At 41.8% G+C, this 23,369-nt stretch overlaps 1 protein-coding gene across 23 annotated transcripts in view; it reads left to right on the top strand.

Moving 5' to 3' along the window:
* GRIP1 (glutamate receptor interacting protein 1) overlaps window positions 1-23,369 on the top strand; it is a 541,298-nt gene that overhangs the window by 466,454 nt on the left and 51,475 nt on the right. For 19 of the 23 annotated variants that reach the window (XM_053252577.1, XM_053252572.1, XM_053252583.1 and 16 more), the window contains 3 exons: window positions 12,887-13,034; window positions 15,118-15,287; window positions 22,641-22,796. In XM_053252577.1, coding sequence (XP_053108552.1) covers window positions 12,887-13,034; window positions 15,118-15,287; window positions 22,641-22,796 — 474 coding nt within the window. The remainder of the gene's footprint in view (window positions 1-12,886; window positions 13,035-15,117; window positions 15,288-22,640; window positions 22,797-23,369) is intronic. The other 4 variants (XM_053252586.1, XM_053252579.1, XM_053252574.1 and 1 more) reach the window with 1 other exon arrangement.

The raw sequence follows: 23,369 nt of genomic DNA, 5'->3' as shown, positions 1-23,369 counted from the left end.
GTTCAGCTACAGGAGCTGCCATTACTGAAATGTATTGCTCACAGCTGGCAAGCGATTGCAGCTCCATGAAATTAGAGAAGAGCAGTTAGGCATAGGCGAAACTAGGGGGGGGCAGCCAGGGCATGTGCCCTAGGCACCACGGGGGGGGGGCTGCCAGTGCCATGCTGCCCGTGCCATGCTGCCCCCCACCCCCTCCCCAATTCTTGGAATTTTTTTTTTAATTTAACCTGTAGCCCCTTCAGGGGGTTTCCTAAGGTCCATGAGGAGGTCTGCAAAGGTTCCCCCTCCCCCCGCCAGCCTCTTAGATCACTGCCACAGCCTGTCTCGGGCTAATTTTCAGGCCTGTTTGTGCCTACAAAGATCAGTGTGGTGGCCATTTTGGAGGTCGACACACATGCTCAAAAGGCCTCTGTGAGGCTTGGCAAGGCATAGAACCTCTCAGGGACCATTTGAGCATGTGCAGTGGCCATTAAAAAAAAGTTTTTTTTAGGCTGCTGAAAACAAAAATGGCCACCGCACATGCTCAAATGGCCTCTGAAAGACCCAAGTCTAGATTTTTCCCTGATCTAGGGAGTCAGAAGAATGCAAAGTTATTGGCAAGGGACCCGAGCATTTAAAAAACAGATATAAATGGCACAAAAATAAGTGGACAAAACATCCCTTAAAAAGACAATGTTGGTTTAATACCTTGTAATCTGGCAAAACTGAAGGGTGGGGGGCGGGGAGAGGCAAGGAATAAAATAGAAATATTTGCTTGCATGCTGTTTAATTCTCTATACAGAGCTCTATCTTTATCTGAATATTTGTCAAGCAATCTGATTATAAGGCTTGTGAGATTTCAAACTTGGAAAGTGCCTGCCTTTAACTTGTGTGGTGCTTAAAAAAATTAAATATATATATATATATATATCACACTGTTTTGCTGCTCTGTGACTAATTGCAACTTCCACCTTCTTCCTGATCAGACTGCTGGATCCAAGCCTATTGTAAGATGCTGGATAATTTCAGATTGTTTAGGGCCCCTAGGATTTACCATTGCAGCCATCTCCCTTTAAGGCAAAAGCAGTTTGGACAGAAAAAACACATCCCTGAATTTCTTGGAGGCAGCAACCTGTAGTGAGGTGTGCTGAGGTGGCAGAGCATTTGCTAAAGACAGCTTTCACTGCTTAGCTATATGGAGGCATGCCCAGCACATGGATGTGCTGTGTTTCCTTGGGAAGGCGACTGGCACATATGTGCCACATGTGTGGTTGTATGTGTGTGTATGCATGTGTGTATTGCTTACAACCTGTTTATCCTGAAAGTGTCTGAACTTGTCTTTTTGAGCTGATATTATGGTAAAGTTATCTGAAAGATGGGTGTCAGATGTTTGGACAGGGGGCGCAATTTCAGTGCTTGCCCTAGGCACTATTTTCTCTAGATACGCCTCTGCAGTTAGGACTCGGCTCCATGCAGTAGTGGCCGGTGCAGGCATTGGCGGGGAGGGGCAGCAAGTGGAACCAGCAAGAATGCAACCATGGAACCAGTAGTGGCTGGTGCAAGCACTGCCGGTGGGGGTGGGTGCATGGCGAGAGGCACCTTTATGCATATATTCAAAGATGCTTACCTCTGTTCCGGCAGCCCCTCCAAGCTGCTCCAAGCAGCAGCATGCCACCCAACACTCCCTGCATGGGTCATCGGCTCTTCCAATCATTGGCCGCCAGTGTGGCATTGGCTCTGTGGAAGCCAGGTGAATGGTGGAGCTGATCCCCCACCGCAGGGAATGCTGAGCAGCACGCTGCAGCTAGGAGTGGCTTGCAGGTGCTGCCGGAACCGAGGTAAGCACCTTCTAATTTATGCTTAAAGGTGCCTCTCGCCACCCACCCCCACCGACAGTGCCCGCACCAGCCATTACTGGTTCCATGGTGGCATTCCTGTGCATGGGACCATGTTTCTTTTTCCTCATGTGTATAGGAAACACAGAAGAGTGAGCAGAATTGTAGTTAAAGTGCAACGGTCGACTGTTGAGGATTATAATCCCCCAGCTGTTAGATCCCAAAGCCAGAATAAAGGATGCCCTTCTCCGTCCCAATGCAATCAGCTCTAAGTCAGAGCCACTAGGATACAGGTCACTCAGAGCCATATTTGATTTGTCTGCTCTTTGTCTTCTACCCTTTCAACACCTCCTCCTCTATCCTTTCCCTAGTCATGACTGTTGCTGTTAAACAAAAACTGGGGATTCTAACAGTTGACTTGAATTTATGAGCACTGCAGCCCTTTATATTATTTATAGTGCTATGCACTTAGAGGTATGCTTTCAAGGCCAGCAGACATAAAACTTGACATTCCAGCTGTATTTTAACCTGAAGGCGCAAATTATGCTGTCTCTCTGTTCTGCCCGTTTGCTCCATTGCTAACGAAAAATCCTGATCTCTTGGAAATTCTTGTACAATTCTATACATTTAATTTCCCTGTTTCATAAATGGAGCACATGGACCCTCCAGTTCATGGGCATGATTTGTGCTAATTTATTCCAGGATGGACAAATCAGAAAACAGGAACCCAATCTCATGGACATGATGATGTGGTTATTTCCCCTGCCAGTGCCCCTAGGCAGAGTGAGCAGCCGTATCCAGTTTGGCTACTATAGGCCTGATGGAACATTAAATGTAGGGCAGTATGAAAGTTGGCCATTGGTGTTGCTAGCACTGGGCGCAACAGGCATCTTCCTCAAATGTTTGGTCAGATGCCCCAGACTTCCTGCCTGTGTGCCCTCCCTCACACCCACTCCCCACTAACTTTGTTTCGACAAAGCAAGAGGCTATGTCAAGGGGGTGTGCACTGGGCTCTAATTAAAAATTACTGCCTCACCCATCATTGGGCCTTCATCCTCTCCCCTTGTGCACTTTTAGTTGAAAGCAGGGAGTGGAGCAGAGCACCTTCTCCTCATTTCATCTTCTGCTCTCATTCCCTCTCCTTTCCATTTGCATGTGACAAGTGGGGAGGAGGTGGCTTATTTATTTATCTATCTATCTATCTATCTATCTATCATGTTTTCTACTGCCTGATATGTACATCTCTAGGCAGCATACAAAATTTAAAACATAATATAAAAAAGTAAAAACAGATTAAAATTCCACAAAACACAATCAAATCAATCTCATAAAACAGGTTATTACAATAAGTTCCCGTTAAAAGCCTGCGAAAACAGGTGTGTCTTGAGGGTCTTCCTGAAAAAAGCAGAGAAGGATGCTCTTATTTCAACAGGGAGCATATTCAAAAGCCCTGGGCAGCCACAGAGAGAGCCTTGTCCCAGGTCACCCAATGAGTCAGCGGCAACTGTAATGGGACATCTCCAGAAGATTGTAATCAGTGGCAGGGTTCATGACAAAGAAGGTGCTCGATTCTAAAAGAACTGCACTGGCTACCAATATTTATGGCCAAGCCATTAAGGGCTTTATAGGTAATAGCCAGCACTTTGTATTTTGCCCGGAAACATATAGTTGGCCAGTGCAGTTCTTTTAAAATAGGTGTTAAGTGTTCCCTTTGGGTTGTCCCAGAGACCAATCTGGCTACTGCATTCTGTACCAAGTGTAGTTTCCGGACTATGTACAAAGGCAGCCCTACATAGAATGCACTACAGAAGTCAAGCCTGGAGGTTACTAGCATATGTATCACACAAAAAAGTGAGATACTAATAAACAGTTTTTAAAAAAACAAAACAAAAAATGTGATTCAAATAGAGAGATTTGAAAATAAAGCAGGCACCTTATCCTAGCAGGATCATGACAACACCCTGGAAGTCCGTGATATATTTAGCTTTACTTGCAGAACAGTGCTCGGGTTTCTCAGAAGCTGTCTTTTTGCGTAGTTATACTGCATAGTAATGGCTCTTCAGTGTTTGATTTAGTGACCGCTTCGTGTCAGGGTTCTGTAGGCCTGCCTTTAATCCATGCAATGTTGTGTTTGTAAATTGGCTGCAGTATATGGGGGCAGAGCGTCTATACATCTGTCTGCTTTTGAAGATCTCGCAACATGATTGTAATTGAACTATTTAAGCCTGATGTACAGGGGTCAGGTTGTAGTTGCAGAGCCAGGAATGTCTGGAAATAACAGGTTAGATTCAAGACAAAAATTAGCTATTCCCAAACCTCACAAAAGTACTAGTTTGGCTCTGGTTATGCATGCTCGGGCCCTCTCCCCCAATAGCCATTAATTTCAGCATCATTTCTGAAAAGGGCTAACCTGCTGGTCTCCAAATAAATACCCTTCTTATTTCATTTTCAGTTATATTATTTTGAAGGCGATCTTTAGAAGGTTTTATTGCTATGGCTAGAAGATCTCTTGTGCAGTGAGCAAATCAGCTCCACCCTCCAAAATACATCTATTTTTTGTCTCAGGCTCCTGATATAAGTAGGAGTTTTCTAAATTATTATTTATACATCACCATCAGTATATGTGGCACCTTACAAACCTGCAGAGGCAAAAAATATATAGGTCCCTGCCCTCAAGGAATTTACAATCTAAAAGAGACAATGGGAAGAGCAACAGAGGGAGAAGATGGAGAGATAAGAGTAGAAAAGGTAGGATGTGGCAGTTACATGGTAAATCAAAAGCAATGCTGAAAAGGTAGGTTTTGGGGTACAAAAAAGCTGAGAGAGATGTGGAATCATATATGTGTTCAGCAAGGGAGATCCACACATAGAGGGTAAAAAAGAAGAATGGGAAGAGGTGTTTAAGACAGAATTGAGAAGCGGAAATCACTGGCTGGGGCACAGTAAGAGCTAAGAGATAGAATGGGGCAAGGTTGTAGAGACCAGGAGTTTGTGCTGATTATGGAAAGGGATGGAAAGCCAGATCTGAGGGGGACATCACATGGTGATGGCAAGAAGAATGTCATTAATAAACAACTGCCTGTTTTCTGTTGAAAGGGGCAGAGGCACTCATGATAATCCAGAAAGCATGGGAGGAGAGCTGGTCTTGTGATAACAAGCATGAATGGTCCTCTTTGCAAAGCAGGGTCTGCCCTGGTTTGCATTTGATGGGAGACTACATGTGAGCACTTTAAAATATTCCCCTTAGGAGAAGGAACTACTCTAAGAAGAGCATTTGCATGCTGCATGCAGAAGCTTCCAAGTTCCCCACCTAAGATCTCCAAGATAGGCTTGAGAGAGACTCCTGCCTGCAACCTTGGAGAAGCCACTGCCAGTCTGTGTATACAATACTGAGTTAGAGGGATCATAGTCTGACTCAGTAGAAGGCAGCTTCCTATATTCCTAAAGAAGTACTCTGGCTTGCAAAACTGGGAAGAAGAATGGTAGTGAGTTGATAAAAATTTGTGCAATCTAGTGGAAGAAAAAGGTTTATGAAATGCATGAATGAATGTGGAGAAAGATTTAACATAATGAAGAGATGCTGTAGTATAGTGCTGTCTTATTAGTAACTTTCTGAGTATTTTGAAGATTGTGGTGGATTGCTATCTCTCCTAGATACGTAACACATTGATTATGGGTGTGCATCTTTATTATATGTGTATATGTTTAAAGACTTGAAAACTTTAAACTTTAAATTGCCTAAAACAGAGAAGGGTCTATCAAAAAAATCCATTGTCTGGCCAAAAAATCTCTACTGCATTCCGGCATTTTATAAACTTTCCATATATCTTTGATGTACAAATATGGGTTGTCCCAGTTATCCCAGTTATTCAGAGTAGCTAGGAAAATTTCTCCCCTACCCCACACAAGCACCTTATTTCTGGCAGTTTTTCTATTTCCACCTGGGAATACTGAATAGTGGAAAAGGGAACACTGATCATCTCTGTAAGCACACAACTGTTTCTAAGATCACAAGAGTACTGAACACATATATTACTGTGTGGACAACCCTCTGGTCCACACAGCCAACCCTTTGAAGAATACTTTTTAATTTTTAAAGAGTGGTTTTATTATTTAGAAACTGTCTTGCTTTCCCACCTGCACACTGTCTGCCACAGTACACTGCCTTCTTGCCTTCCAACGTTATTTTGGGTGTTAGGTTCCACACTTGGTTAACCATGTTAAATATATATAATGTAAACTGTTAAGGGAGAAATTAGTGACAGCTTTGACTTTTCAGCTTTCACTATCAGGGCTTTGCTTTCTGGTTTCCCCACGAGACCTAGAATACTTAAAAGGTTACTCTGCCTAATGAAGCATGAATTTAGACAGGGTATGAACATGGTTATATTGGTAAAAACAAATGCCAGCGTGAATACTGTATGGAATAGATGATGTAGTCATGCCCTTTCTAGAAAGCAGGATGGTTAATATAATCTACGTCTGCTCCGTTGGGGCATCTGCATATTTTTTCTAAAAGCTGTACGATCCATCTCTACACAGCTCCACCTCTTTCTTATTTAAAAGCTGCAGCGGCTCTTAAACAATATCCCCTTGCAGAATTACAGCTGGGTTAGGGAAAGGAAGTTTAGAAAGAGAGGCCTACTCATGATCAAATTTTTGATTGTTTAGAAAAGGATATTATTTACTGGAAGTGAGATTTGTACCATTAAAAAGCCATTATCTCCATATAGGGAAGCGAGGGGAGGGGAGCAAGTCTTTTTTGATTTATTTGCTTGGCATTCAGGCTGTGCTAGTAAACATTCTATGCTGATTAAGTGCATTTGCATGAAGGACCTGTCAAACGCCTCATGGCAACATAGAAAGTGTGGGTTTCACATTTTGTTAGAAGTATGTCCAAGGGCATAGGAAATTAGCAGTACTCACCCACCCACCCTGCTGCTGCCTCACAGCCCCCACCTCCACCTATGCACCCCTGTATCACGGCTTCTCCCACAACCTTGCTTACACCCCCACTACTGCTTACCTCTGGGACAAGGCAACTGGCGGCACTTACACATTCAGATGCCGGCAATGGCATTTGCACTGGCATCAGAACAGAAGCAACATGGGGCATAGCTGGAATCAGAGCACGGCTGGGTCAGCCATCACTGCCCCTCTCCCAGGCAGTGAGTGGTTGCTTTGCTGGCTGAGTGACAGATGATCCAGCCATGCTCCTATGCCCCTGTGTCGGCTTGCTTCTGAACATGGAAGCACCGCCCATTGCCCTCCCAGCCAGTGAGCGGTTCATTCACCAACTGAGTGCTCTAGGGAGGTGAGGGGGTTCCCTCGGCAGCCCTGGATGTTGGTGACCGAGGAACATTTATCTTCACCATCCAGTGGTGGCTACACCACCAATTGTGCTACAGCATTTGAGTATATTGGCTCTGTTGAAAACATTAAGCACAGAAAACATTTGGCACAGGATCAAAAATAAGTAAAAACTATGCAGGTATATTTTTATTCTTTGTGTCTTGTGCAGAACAGGACATAGAGAAAGGGGCAAGGGTACCTTTGATGGGAGAACTGGAAGATGAGCAGATACCTAGGAAATGCTTTGTTTCCATCTTTTGCAGGACTTGGTGTCATGAAATCAGTAGATGTCCATTCACATCTACCTTCCACAGTGAGCCTTTAGGATATATCTGGATATGCTGATTGATTAGTTTGTGTTAAAACAGGAAGTTTGCTCATATATGCGATTCATGCGTTTCTTTAGAATCATGGAGCTGGCAGGGACCCAATGGATTGCCTTGTCCAAGTCACTGGTCTGAAGCATCTGGAACAGATGCTTGCCCCCATCTTTCGTGTAAACAAATGAAAGTCCCATAGCACATGTAGTTTGGCCCTCAAAATGCAACAAAAAAGGCAATGTGTGTTATTGTGTGTTTTTAAAAAAAGAATTAACGTCAATAACATTGTTGAAAATGTGGGCATCTAAAAGGTGAAATAAACAAATTGTTGGATGTCCTTTCCCTTAATCATTACTGGGGTTGCAATCCAAAGTAGCCACAGTAAGTCTAGAGCTGATATATATTTGTGGAAAGGTCTACAGAGTATTCCCATCTCTTTCTGATACTCCCACCCATAGTTGATGATTCAGGGAACCTGATAAACCCCATATTTAGTTATTCAGATTGCTCACAAGATCACATAAGTTTGCACTCTGTGCAAACACTTTTATTCCTGTGTAGTGGTCTCAGAGGACTGGATTAGAGCCAGCACGTGAGTCTTTATTAGTATTCAAGCTAGTAGTTACAGAGATGTGGGCTTCCTAAATAACAGATGGAATAATTCAGTTAGCTGTTGGGCAATGGCAACAGCTGCTCTAAATGGAGAGGAGAGCTGGTCTGGTGGTAGCAAGCATGACTTGTCCCCTTAGCTAAGCAGGGTCTGCCCTGGTTGCATCTGAATGGGAGACTTGATGTGTGAGCACTGCAAGATATTCCCCTCAGGGGATGAAGCCGCTCTGGGAAAAGCAGGAGGTTTCAAGTTCCCTCCCTGGCTTCTCCAAGATAGGGCTGAGAGAGATTCCTGCCTGGAACCTTGGAGAAGCCGCTGCCAGTCTGTGAAGACAATACTGAGCTAGATAGACCAATGGTCTGACTCAGTATATGGCAGCTTCCTATGTTTCTTACGTCTTCACTCAGCCTCCCTCTTGGAAATGGTTTAAAATGCTTGTTTTCAACTGTAATCACTTGTAGCTATATATGTCCTTTGACATTATTACTATTACTTCAAAAGCCAGAACCAACACCGCCCTATCTGTGTGCCATAGTAAAATCTCTGGAGCACAGTCAGCTTGAACAAAGCTTGGAATCTGTCATGGAGCATTATACTTATGCTCCTTCAGCATTTCCAAGATAAACCCAGAAAGTATTAGAACAAAAAACAAAACCCAGTGAGGAGATAGACAATATCATTTTATTCTGCTTCTTAGAGTTCAAAGCTACATGCCAGTTCTCATTTGAGGAGGCTATGTATGTATGTGTATCTATGTATCTATCTATCTACCTACCTACATACATACACATACGTGCGCACACACACATATACACAGATATTCGTCCTTATGGTTTTTTAAGGAGACAAGATGCCCTGTTCTCCTTAGGAAAAATAAACCAACCAAGGTTATGATTAGCATGCTGAAAGTAATTTCAGTGCCTCTGGGAGGCTTTAATCAAGTCATGTATCCTGATTGAGATGTACTGTTTGAAAGTGGGGAAACTTATTAAGGAAATAAAAATCTAGGAGTGTTTTCCTTGCAAACATTCATCAGCATATCTTATGTAATTACACAGCTGATAAATCAATGTAGTGTGTAAGTGCTTTAGTCATGGTGTAAATATCTTAATGACTGAAACATCTTTTACACGTGAATAATTTATATCTGTATGGTTCATTTTTCATACTCATGCTTTTTACTTGCATATGAAAAACTAATCTGTCTCTGTCAGGGAAGATGCACTTGATCATTGTTTTTTTATTTCCCTTTCTTGTGTTTATTTTTCTTAGCTGGCCACACTCCATTTCTTTTCTTCTGTTTTCTCTAATGTGGTTGTCTTGTTTATGCCTCTTCCCTCTATTGTGTTTTCACTTCCTGATCCACCCTGACAGTCACCTGAGGACTTATTTATTTTTTAAAAGGCAGCTTCTTTGCCAAAGGCCCTCAGTGGCATACAAATTAAAAACACAATCTTAAAATAACTCTCTGATAAAAAGCCACATAGAAACATCTCAGGGGATAACATAAAACACTGTCATCAACAGCACAATAAACTTCCACACTCAGTGGCACAAACAATCCATATGGAAGACCCCCCTAAACAGGTTGTTTTATCCAGATAATCCGTTCATTTAGATTTTGTGAGGTAGTTCTAGAAGTCCCAACTCAAAAGTAAAATAACCAGACTATGTGTAAATATTTGTAAAGGTACAAGACAGTCTGTTTGTAAAGGTACAAGACAGTCTTTCTGCAGGAGAAATACCTTTGTTGTAGGCAAGAATTCCTCGGTTGCTATTCTTTCCCTACCTTTCTCTCTCCCTTATTTTAAAGGTGAAGTGAAGTTTCTAGCATTTGAGGGGTGGCATACTCAGTCATCTGAAGAAGCTCTTTGTACCTTTCTCGCTCGCTTGCTTCCCCCCCCCCGCCCCGCGCCACTCTCACACACCACCTCCAGTTGAAGTCTGAATACTCACTGGCTGGCTTCACAGGATCCACCACAAGTCCAATGCCTAGGAATCTCTAGTTCCTAGGGAACACACACTTCTAGCGGGCATGTTGTCCAAACCTGCCAAAGTCCAGTTCCTGAGCCAAGCTGCTAATATAAGCTTGTTATGCTCCACCCAACTTCAAATGTAGGTTACAAATGTCAGTGCATGTCGGCAGACTGGCTCAGAAATCAGACGATGGTGGGTTCAGACAACACAAGCGCTGAGAACACATGCAGACTGTGTGAAGTCACCCACTGTGTGGGGAGAGAATGTTTGTCAAATTGAAAAAGCACTTTTCCAACTTCCTTGAAAATTCTCTCTTTATAGGCAAAATCATGACAAGGACATGGGAAGGCCTAAATCACTCATGATCAAGGATCAACTAACCAAACGTTGTCCATGACATTCTCATAATCACATTCCAAAGAAAAGTTCAGATCATAGTAGCCCTGTAAGCTGGAGAAAGAATCGTTTCCCCAGCAACAATATATTGTTTGAGCAATGAGAAAATACAGTATCCTTGAAAGAAAGGTACTTATTCAAGGCTAGACGTTTGGATGCTGCGCAATTAATGATCGACAACTTCACATTTGTTATGTTATGGTGAGGGAAACCTATAGAATGCTGTTGTAATCACAATAAGTACTGTAGCTAATTCTAAATTTCACAGTTGCTAATGGGGCATATGAAGGGTGTCTTAGAGGAGTTTTTATTCTCATGATCAGGAATTTGGAATTTATATTTTATGCTGTAAACTGCATTTTCAGTGCAGACCAATTAATCCTAAATACATCTTGATTATCTTTTTGTTTTTTGTTCTCAGAATGTTTTAAAAGTGTTTAAAAAGTGTGTGCATTCACAATACAGTAGTAATCTAAAATAAATGTATAATCATGAATAGCTTTTGGTTCTGTTTAAAAAATGGCAGACTTTCCCAAGCTCAGACCATGGAAAAGGTTGTTTGCACATTCAAATTGCTAGAAAATACTGCTTCATGGAAACAATCACCTGGGTGCTTTCCAGATTAGACCCTGCAATGGGGCCACGCCATATCTTGGAAGTGTGCTTCCACACAACTTCTTGTGTTGTGACATCGCAGTCCCTATGCGCACAGCAGGGTGCCGTTCACATTTCCAATGCCTTGTTTCAAATTTAAGCGCTACGATATAGAGCTAGGATGTCATTTTGCTGCTGTTGAGCAGCTAGCCTGGAAAGTACCATGTATTGCAACCTTAGTGCTTCCCTTATCTTGGGCCATTGATCCAGACCTTTTGTAGCAGTTCTCTTTTTATGGGTGTTATGGGCATAGGTGTTTGAGCTTCACACACCTGACACATCCAGAGGTACCATGTTGTTCCATACACTAATTGCTGCTAGTCCAAACAACACCACAGTAAGACAGACGACACAGACCAAAATAGGAACTACAGTGCAGAACACACCAATTGCTACCTCTTCCTCCAGATTTCTTTTCTCCATATCATGTTTAGTGCTTCAAGCTGTGGGAGAAACTGGCTGGCATAGTGCAGTTTTGCACAAAGAGCAAGGACTGAGACTTCACTCTGAATGCAAATCTCTGCTGAGCCAATATTGTTCATACTTTGCAATCCTCATACCTGGTGCAGAGGCTGATGTTTTTGACATATCATGCTCCCATGTCAAGACCTGATGAAATCAGACTGCCAGAATACCAGTATATTCTCTTAACAATGATTGGGTGTATTGGAAATGCAAATAAACAAACAGTTTGGCTCAGAAACCACTTTGACAATCATCAATTAATTTATTAATTTTATGTAACAATTATATCCCGCCTTTCCCCAATAATTGTTATATTATTGTTTTATCATAAGAGATTAAAGAAAATAATAAAAACAGTTGTAAAACCAAAAGAGAATCAATTAGCATTTTGGAAAGCCTGTGTAAACAAAAAGGTATTCAGTTTGCCTTTAAAAGCAGAAAGAGAAAGAGTGTGCACATCAGGTGATTGTCAGGTGGGAGGGAGTTCAATAAAATAGGGGCCATCACAGAGAGGGCTTGGTCCTGCTGTTATGAGAACTTGCGTTCTGGGCGGTATAAAAATGTGTTAAATAAATAAATGTGAGGTGTGCTTTTAACTCCCTTTTGGGACCTTGTAAGCTTCTTATATATAGGATAAGGCGGCACTAAATCAGTGCCCTTAAATCGGTTTTAAAATAATGGGAATTTTCTTCAAGGGAACACAACAGAAAAATGAGTTTCAGACAGGAAGATGGGATTATCTGGGAAATAAAGTGTGGATTTGGTCTATTGATTCTAAAGCTTTGAAGGATCTGGGAAAGGAGTCTGAGTGGCTTTTACACCTAGGCAAGGGAATGCAGAGATAAGGGGAAAGTCATGGCTGCCTCCTTGGAAAGTCTCAGGAATGTTCCAGGTCTTACTATGGGAAATCTTTCTTAGGGTATTGGGGAGCCATATGCATATTCCCGTTGTGGGTAGGACAGTTGTGGGTTGGATGCCACGACTGTGTTTCCTCCCTCTCTTAGCATCAATGGTGAACAAAGTTACCTTCCTGGACTCTCCAAAACACAGGCCCAGGCTGGCTGGATGCCTCTGTATGGGCTTCAAGGGGGTGTACAGGGAATCCCAATTCTGGAACCCCATAACACTGCATTGTCACACCAGGCTTGCCTCTGAAGTACTGGGACCTGCAGGAGGAGCACCCTAAAAGATTGTATGGGCAGATTACTATGGAATGAGCTTTTAATGAAGATAGACTTAAAATGAATGGAAGATGTTAATAGTGAAGCATTTCCTTTGCTTGTATCTGTTTTTCACAGATTCAGTAGCAACAGCTTCTGGGCCACTGCTTGTCGAAGTTGCCAAAACTGCTGGTTCTGCTTTAGGAGTTGCACTATCTACCTCTATGTGTTGTAGCAAACAAGTCATTGTAATAGACAAAATTAAATCTGCAAGTATTGCAGATAGGTAAGTACCATAGATTAGTCTACCATGCTATGTCATCCATCCCGTCTAAATCTATGTAAACATCTTACAGAAGCAACGTTCAGCATTCAGAAGATCAGTTAGGAAAGTTAACAGTGCCCTGTACAGTTGCTGAATGGTACCCAAATTATAAAGAGAAAATAAAAGCGATCTGTACAACAAAGAAACCATAGCTGACATCTACACCAGATTGTTCATGAGTAGTCCCACTGAAATTAGTGGGACAACTTAGTTGTGACTGTTTGTCCCATTAATTTCAATGGGACTACTTGTGAGTAATCCTGTTTGGATGGCAGCTACGGCCTCATTTTCTAAACTTAAAAGTTGGCTATACAGTTATTGTGATGTTTACAATATTGACAGTATTTAAAGCCTAATGGTCCAGCACTGATTAACATTGAAAAATAAATATCCTGATTAATTTCTCAAAGTAAGTGCTACCATATAGCTGTCAGAGTACATTATGAGGTTTTGAAGCCTTGAAGCATTCCTTAGGATTCATCATTCAGTCTTGCAGCACAGCAAATTGAAGCTTATTAAATTTTAGGGTTTTTCCCCACCTTTCTATATACCACAGAGGGATGAAAGAGGCTGGCTTCTATATTTTATGACAATTTTTTCAGTACCATACCAAGAAAATCCATTTTTTAACTCTGTTTGAAAAATACCATACTGAAAACGTAATTCTCCTTTTTTTAAAAATGGAAATAAAAGAAAAGCCTAGGCACAATCCTTGGGGATTACCCCCTGTGTTAGTTCTGTTTAAATGAATAGGGGTTCTGCTACTGCAGCTGCTTTTGTGGAAATTGGAATCAGTGGTGCCATTTCACGCAGGAGGAATGATGGCTACATTTGTGCCCTTCCTCCTCGTGCTGTCTCCTCGGAGCTAAACTGGGGAGGAATACATAGGAATTCCATGACTGAAAACCCTCAAATTATTTTCTTGTTTATAAAGCGGAACGGTGTCTGATTTGGATTGGGCTCATGGAAGGGGTCTAACCCTTTGCTGCATACCGATTCCCCAAAATTGCTATTAGCCACAAACATTGTGCCCATAAACTTTCACCTTAAATAGCTAATGGATTTGGGGGGTGGAATTATTTGTATTTAGACCAAGGTGTGGCGGCAAAGACTTCGATCCCTTCCATGACCCTGATCAAAATCAGTCCCTCCTTTGAAACAGAAAACATCTGGGGAGTTCCAATCATGGACACAGCTTTCCCAGCATGCCCTGCATTGGTCTTCTTTGGCTAAGTGATGCCCATTTATAGTAGTGAGTCTACAGATCCACTGTGATCTTCTAGCCTTTGAGAATGATGGCCACAGATCTGGGGATGTTCTCCTATTCAGTGGTGCAGGATGCTTTAATTCTCTCCCTCTGTTTTTCTCCCATTCTGCAGGGGGTAATCAATTAAAGGAGCTTGCCTACTTGACTGGTATGTCAGGATGCTGACTGCTGTGTTTACATTTCTAGCCTCATCCAGTAGCCAGTTTCTTGAGTGCAGTAAAATGTAGCAGCTAGCCCCTTCTCCTCCATGTGTTAAGTCATCATGACTTATCTAGTCTTATCTAGTCATTGTGACTAGTTTAATTATGTGTTTGATTAGTTCATATTTTCATCATTTACATCTGTTCTAAAAATAAATATTTAATTGCCAAACAACTCACCAGGTGGTCAATTGGGTGCTGGTGTGAGAGAGGGTAGCCTCTTTAAGCTAAGAGATTCACATTTACTCTAATGCCCATTAATGTATTAGTAGTTAACTTACTGCCATTCAAATTTTGTGAGTGATGTCTTGGCTTATTTTTTTACTGTATTTATTTTGGCAAAATACTGCAAATAACCAAACCAGTACTACGATCTAATATTTTACTGTTTCTTAGTTTTGCCATTAATGCTGTTTACCGTTTGACAGGTCTTAAAGAAGCAAAATTTCTTTATTATTTTTTTAACAGTTGGGGGAAAATATAAGCTGCAATTATATCCAAAGCATTTGAAAGCAGCAAGTGCTTGTATCTGAAGTAGTCACTACACTAAAGTTACTTTCTTCCCACTGTTTCACAGATGTGGTGCATTACATGTAGGAGATCATATTCTTTCCATTGATGGCACCAGCATGGAGTACTGTACATTGGCAGAAGCAACACAATTTTTGGCTAATACGTCTGATAATGTCAAACTAGAGATCCTTCCTCATCATCAGACACGGCTGGCTCTTAAGGGACCAGAACATGGTAGGGAGACTTGTGCTTCCACAGCTAACTTCATCCTCTTTCCTCCTGTTTCTACTGTGCAGAAATCTTGAAACTTAGTGTCAAGAGAATTTTGTATATTATTTTACTTCTGCTACTTTGAAGACCTCAGGCATGCTTAAAAGGTTATTCTGCGCAATCCTGATCATGTTTACTTAGAACTACTCCTTGAGTTCAATGGGATTTACTTTCTGTGAGTGTTCCTAGGATATCAACGCAATGAAATATAAGTGGGATTTATTTTGAAGGAAATCTGTTTGAAACCAGTGAGAAGTAAGTCTTAATCAGAATGCAAAGTGTCTTAATTTTCTGCGTTTGGTGATTCTGAAATCTGTTCCAACAATTTGCATAAAAGTTTGTTTTACTGAAAACGTCACAGATGCCTACAAAAAAGAGCAATATGTTTCACTGACACATAGTACCAACTACCTATTTACTTTCATCTGTAAAGCAAAATGAAGAATTCAAAATAATCAGTGTAGCTATGTGAAGTTATATGAGAATGCATACTATCAAGCTGGGTATTTATTAATTCAGCATCGTGCTTTAAGAAATCTCATTTTCAGACCAGATGCAGCTATTCATTTTAAGTCACAACACAGGATGCAGCTGCCTTCAGGAGTGGATTATTATGCATTTGGTTTATATGAAGAAGGCAGAATTAAATTTGCTCAAGCAAAAATTTATATTTTCTATATCAGTAGAAGACATGGTGATGAGTTACCCATGCTGGACTGTAAGAATTAATGACATATTTTACTGTAAAAGGCAGTGATAACGTTGCTGTTAATACCTTAATTAAAAGAGAGCTTTAGGAATGAGCCGAATCTAAGTGATAGGGCTAACTAAACACTCTTAATAGGAATTGGCAAGTCTCCTGCCAAAGCTAGGCCAGCCAGGAGACAGGAAATGACACGTATGAGGTACAAATGGGTTCTTATGTTTCCAGGGGCACAGCGAGCTATCTGGTGGCTCGGAGAGAGGCTCCAGCTAGCGGCTGCTGCATGTGTGTAGACCAGCCACACCCCCTGTGTTGAGGGGTGGACACAGTGGATGGCCAGCATCAGGAAGTAGCCACACCAGGAAGGGACAAGGGAAAGAAAGAAGTACCCTGCTGATGCTTCATTCTCTGGATGAGAAGTGGGCAAAGGGCTCCCAGCGGGTGAGCACTTTGCTTGCCAGCTGGATGTGGAAGGAGGACAAGGGAGATCCCTGGGGGAGGGGGGGAGGGTCTTCGTGGCAGTCCCGCTGACCTTGGCGGCCCAGGGACATTTGTCCCCTCTTGTCCAATGGGCTTCCTTCAAGTGTGAAAGCCAAAGTGGAATCTTTTGTAATGGTATCTTCATATTACACACTGATTATTATGTATTTCCCCTTTCAAAATATTGGGATGTCCCAGCACCTCAGAACTGGCAGCTCTCTCTCTCTCTCTCTCTCTCTGGTGGGTTCTTGGTTGGTTAGCCAGTTAGTGCTATGTGAAGATTAGAATCAGCATGGACTTGCTGCTGCTGCTCTTGAACTGCCACTGCAGGTTTCCACCTCCTCTAACAAGGAAACGTCCTAACCCAGATACTCCTGTTGATATTAGAAAACAATTTGGATCTCCTTGGGAAAGCCCTCATAATTTAAGAACTGCAAGAGTTAAGCAGATAGACCAGGGTTTCTTAACCTTTGGCTCCCAGATGTTGTTGGACTACAACTCCAGGGGCGGAGCCACCATTCGGCCAACGGGTTCAAAGAACCCAGGCCGCGCCCAATCAGGGGCCACACCTCGCAGCCCCGACATACACCCCGTGTCTGACATCAGACGCGAGGATGCTGGTTTAGCTCCCGAGTGGGGGCTGCACGGCCCCTTCAGGACTTGAACTCCAACTCCTAAATGGAGCCTCAAGGCTCAGTTCGGAAGCCAGACCATGCCCCCAATGTCTGACATCAGACACCAGGGCATGGCTAGCAGTGGGTGGGGTTAGCCAGGCTGCCGCCGCACACAGTCCACCGGTGGTCAGGCTCCGCGCCTGTACAACTCCCAGAATCCCCAGCCACAAAAGCCATGTCTGGGGATTCTGGGAGTTGTAGTCCAACAACATCTGGGGGCCAAATGTTAAGAAACCCTGAGATAGACCATTGCTTTTAAAATAACTGAATTTAAACAAGTGTTCAACATACTAAAAGCCCACAGTTTTCTGCATACATGGTGCTGATCAGCAAGTGTATCGGATGAACATTGAAATATAGTGTTCTGCAAATACCATTGGCAAGTTTTTATAGCATGCCATTTAAGGTGGCTTCCACAGTTAGTCACATCTTTTCAATATAGATTCTTAGCTTTTCTGCTTTTGAACATATGCAACAATCAATCACAAAATCTTACTTACTTACATCAATCACAAAATCAAAAATTCACCTGAAATTTGTCTTTTTTCAGCTGAGATTATTGCATATTTTGGAGTGAAAATGGATGGTCATTTACTCAGGTGTTAACCTGCTGTGGTAAACAAGTAATTGCACAGGGCCAGATTGAACAATACACTTTTCCAGATGTGGTAGGGAGCAAGTGAGTGACTTCCCTCCCTGCCCACTTGGCATGCCAGTTTGGCCTTCGATACCAGATCTCCACATGTAGGTGCAATGTTCAAACAGGCATAGATGCCAACCTGTTCACATGATTACCATCCCAGATGCAATCCAAGAAAATGAACCATATCAACTAAGCCTAAGTTTAATGGATTACACACATGTTCTGTATATCTTTGAACGTTATGATTAGGCATGGAGGTCCATTGGTGTTTTAAGCAGGACAGGAATACCAAGTGCCAGAGGGGAGAAGGCATGCTCAAACCCTATTTACATGTTATGTTCAACACTCATACAAGTGTGTACAGTGTACACACAGATATGTACACAGGTACAGTTATTCACACATTATGTTGAACACAGGTACATTTCCTATCTGTACCATTTATTTTAGGGGCCTGTACCAAGATTTACTTTTAAAATGAACTCAAGTACAATCATTCATACGAAAACACAGATGAGAGTTTGGACATCTCTACCCTCATACAATATAATGTCTGATTATATGCTGGTCTATGACCATTATAAAGATTGATTGATTGACTGATAATGTCTGATTAGGGCTGCTGCAAGCATATCAGTATGGTCACAGGGCAATGGTCAGGTAGGTGTATAATCCAGCCCATGCCCATGACAAATGGTCACTTGTGTCATCCTAAGTAGTTAAGAGAATTTGACTACACATCTACATCCAGAAATTTAGGGAAGTGGCAGGGGTACTAAAAATTTCTTCACCACTTGACAGGCTGTTACAGATGGCAGGCATCTATGAACACTGTGGTAAGATACCATTTGGTAAATGATCAACTGTATCTACCCTTCACATATAACATTTGTGGTATTTCAAGCTTTTTATTCACTCAGTTAACCGAGATGATCAGAAGCTAAAGTGCCACAAATGTTATGGGTCCAACTGAATAGATTCAGCTGACTATAACAACTGAATTCATCCTGTACAAATAACGTTTATGGTATTTTTTTTATTTTCTCAGTTATTGTTACTGGACTCTCTGGGAAACTCTGAAAAACAATAAAAGAGCAGGAAACAAAACAGAGAGACTTCTAAATCTATTTTGAAAGAGCTGAAGTTTTAAAACCTTCATTTTTGTTTTAGTCCAGGCTGCTAGGATTATTTCTTGGTCCTTTGGTAGAATATAAGTACTTTTAAAGACTAGGAAATGACCAATGATTTTGAAATAATTTATTCTAAAATGTGAGGAAAACTCTTTGTGAGCTCTTCCCCTCCCCCCACATAGTTATATATATTGCCCATGCTGCTAAAAAAGAAAATGAATGCCATCAGATAATGTCCAGTTGTGTTGAAGTTTTCTTAAATTAATCCTAGCTCAAAGAAACATTTATATAACAAAAGCCCACCTAGCCATATTCATTTATTCTTCCAAACCAAGTATCTTATATTAATTTGTATATAAAAATAAATTATTCATTTTAAGTAGAATATCAAAGGATAAATCAGCTTAATTTGAATCCCTGAGAAATGTGTGATAGAAAATAGATGGTGTCTTATTCTCCCAAGCCAGTTACAGCAACATTTGACAAGGATTTTATGTTCATGATTATTCTATTTGATATGCACATTTTCACAAAGCATGTTAAGGCTGCTCCTTTGAAGGTCTAACCAGTGGGTAGCTGGGCTTTTAGATTATAAAATGAAGCCACATTTTTTTAGTCTGATTCTGGAACTCCATCCTTTGATTTCAGTACAAACTCTTGGAAAATGTTGTAACTGTGATGGGAAGGAAAATAGCCACAGTAGCTGTTCTGCAAATACTTGCACAAGAGTTGGTGCAGTGCTATAATAGGTAGGTTTTTAATAGCAGTTCCTATGTGTCTGCTTGCACAAGAGGCAAACTCTTGCACAAGTAGGATAATTGAGTTTTAACTTTTCTTATACACCATTCTAGCACAAGGAGTAAAACAGCCTTTACATGAGTGGAAGATGTGTGCAGAAGGGCTCTGTAGAAGATGGATGAGTGAAATGGAATTTTGAGATGGAATGTTGATGGAATGTTGGGTGCATAGAGTGAATGATGGGAGGAAGTGGCAGCTGAGAGTAGATTGAAGAGAAAGGTGGACTGAAATAATCTGAGACAAAAGACACTTGAGAGGAGGAGGAGGAGGAGGAGGCCACCTTAGGGTATAACACTGCATCCCCACTCTCCCATCCGCATTCGGACGAAATGGAGAGCAATCTAACTGAGAAATGACTGCAGAGAGGAGGGGGGATTGGCTGCCGGAGTTTCCTTCTTTAATGATGCAGCCCCGGAAGCCAATGGCAGCTGGGAAGATGGAGGAACTTCCTCCCTCAACTCTGGTTCCATGAGAGGGAAACTGAAGTGCCAGCGTAACCCCAGTTGAAGGGGGCAAAAAAACCCTTAAAGTTTGGGGAGGGAAACCGTGGATCTCTTTTTTCCTTAACTCTGGTTCCATGAGAGGGGAACTGTGGTGCCTGCATTTGGATGCTTCCTTTTCTCCCTTAACTCCACTTGCCCACATTTGAATGTACGGCTGTGGAAACCAGAAGTGAAGGGACCTTTAGTTTCCTATAACGTCCAAATTCTATCTGGTTTCCTGTTACAGGACTTCTGGTTTCCCGTTATATCCACATTTGGTCAAAGAGTGATTACAGTATTAGTATCTTTATTATGTTCTGTTTGTTAACTGGCTGCCAGTTCTGGTGTCATATGCCTTTAATGAAACCATTTACTCTGTTAAAACATTATGTGTTCTAGCCTGGGTGAATCTGGAGTTTAAGTAGTCCCATCCCACATCCTTACTTTGCACTGGCTCAGGCCAAGATATTACACGAGATTCCTATTGTTCTCTAATACAGTAGGTTGTGGCCAGGGGGGAGCCACCATTGGGCGAACAGGTTCTAAGAACCCAGGCCGCCACCAATCAGGGACCACAAACGCAGCCCCAGACATGCCCCCCACGTCTGACGTCAGTGATTGACAGGCGTCTGATGTCAGATGTGGGGAACGTTATTTCGGTCCCAAGAGCAGCCAGAGTGACTCTCCCTGCCTTAAAGGCAGGGAGAGCTGCTCCTGGTCTCGCTGCCCACGCCGTGGGGCTGATCGATCTCCCTCCCAAATAGGGCTGCGCAGCCCTGTTTATGAGAGAGATTAGCCCGTGCTGCATTGGCAGCGCGGCTGGAACGGCTCTCCCTACCTTTAGGGAGAGTCGCTCCAGCCTGCGCTGCCCATTGCAGCGTGTGCCAATCTCCCTTCCAAACAGGGCTGTGTGGCCCCATTTGGGAGGGAGGCCACACTCCCATGTCTGACGTCACACATGGAAATGTGGCTAACTGGGCCCTGCAACTGACATCAGACACGGGGGCAGGGCCAGGGGGCTGCAGCAGCCACACATGGGCTGCCATCAGCCTCCCTACACTCCTGGTTGTAGCAGCTATTCATATGGCATTAATTGTATCCTGATGGCCAGAGTCTTGTGTAGGGCCCCAGATACATCACAGGCACTTTTAGGTCTAATCCATTACTTCTAGAAAATGATTGTGACAGAACACATTTTATTTATGTTTTTTTAAATTGCTTTTCCTCACACCCTTCTGTAATGCTTTTTTTTTTTAAATGGAAAACACTAATATGTGGGGACATTCTGTTTTAAAATAGAAGTATTCCATGTATTTTTGCTACAGTGAAAATAATTATAACACCCATGTCCCAAGAATAGCTGGTGTAGCAAAATATGAATGAACAAAGGCTCCAAGACTGTAGGTCTCAACCATTTTTTATTAAGACACTACTGCAGAAAAGGAAATTAATGCCCTAATGTGCAGTTCTCCATCTACTTTAGGGTGAAAATGCTACACTGCAAGTTTGTAAGTTTGCAATGGTATAAGACAACTAGTAATATTTTTTTTCCATTTTTCTAGAAAACAATGAAGCCTTCCGGCTTTTATAAATTGACATCTCCTCCTCCCTTCCTTTTACTGTTTGACAGATTTTTTTGGTCATGCCTAGTTTAAGGTGTGCCTGACACAGAACTAAGAACAGGAATTGACTGGCTTTCCTATAGTGAGTAAAAAGTCTGAAAAATCACACTTCAGAACAATAAATAATTACTTTAGATTCTTGCTTTGTCTTTATTAATAAAGTCCCGTAAATGGAATTTTTGTGCTGATGCCTGAGAGATGTAGTTCATTTCCCAGGATAATATAGTGCCAGTGATGGATGCTGGTAAAATTAAAATGTCAAAGCAGTAAATTGAGATGACTGACATGTAAACTATCCTGAATTACTGTGCAAAATATGATATATGGGCCCTTCTTTTGCTTTGTTTGATGTTTAATATATACAAGTATTTTTAATCGGGTGGATATTTTCAGAACTTAATTACTAATTGTATATCATGCAAACTGATAACATTGACTTAAATGTGGGGTTTTTTTTTTGAAGTGTTCAATCATAGCAGCTAAGGAAGAGGCAGATTAAAAATTGATTAAGTACTGACTACTTTTTAAAAAGGCATCAAACACATTAGTTCTTGCATTTGAAAGATTGCTATCCCTGGAATAAATTCTTGCATTTGCTGACCACCAAGAAAGAAGACAAAAATGGGTTGTGGTGGTGGCGGCTATTTTTCTTTTGGTTTTTTGTTTTCCTTTTCAAATTGCTTTTGGTTTTGTTACTTTTTAATTTATTTATGCGATCCAGTTACCTTTCCCTCTTCTCTGGTCCTTTTCCCTTTTTATTTCCTCTCATCCCTTCATGCGGGCAGTGAAGGTTCAAAGGAGCAACAGGCAACTTACCTGGAATCCCTATGCCAACAGCCACAGCGGTGCCCTCACCTACCACCATTATAACACCTACCACCCTGACCATTGCAGGATGCCAGCTTTGAAATGCCAGAAAACGCCTCCTCAAAAAAACCTTCGTAAAGTTCCATGCTTTCCTCCTGACATCATTATTATGATTATGATTATGTTTATGTTTATTATTCCTTTCTCCATCTCATTTTCTTCCTAATCCTCCTCAACCTTTTCCCATTTCAAGCTTTACAAATTTTGAGTTTGACAGATGTTTCACTTTTTGTCACAACCATGTGAGGTTATTTCTGACATCCTATGTCTTTAACTGAACCTCTCTTTGTCGGGAGGGAAAACCATTTGAGAATCCAGAGGGATCCAATTTTCCAAAAGTATTGCTGTGTCACCCAGCTTTCTGACAAAGCCTGTGTCAGAAATCACCTCCCCCACCCCCAGAGAATGCATTGCTAGATTCAGTGTGTCTAACCACGTTAGATGTATATTAATTCACTTAGCTATGCATTTAAACAATTGTTGAAGTCAGTTACATTTATTACATGAATGTCAGCTGCTTATATTATTACAGTGCTATTATAGATTATGTGTTTGTACTATGTTTCTGCAAAGAAATCGGTAATTTTGGATATTTCACATGAACTTGAAATCCTGATTGTGTTGCCAAGGTTTTATACAGTTTCTGA

The sequence above is a fragment of the Hemicordylus capensis genome, chromosome 5 (genome assembly GCF_027244095.1).
Source record: "Hemicordylus capensis ecotype Gifberg chromosome 5, rHemCap1.1.pri, whole genome shotgun sequence".
Taxonomy (NCBI): Eukaryota; Metazoa; Chordata; class Lepidosauria; order Squamata; family Cordylidae; genus Hemicordylus; species Hemicordylus capensis.
This window is presented reverse-complemented; position numbering and strand designations above follow the sequence as displayed.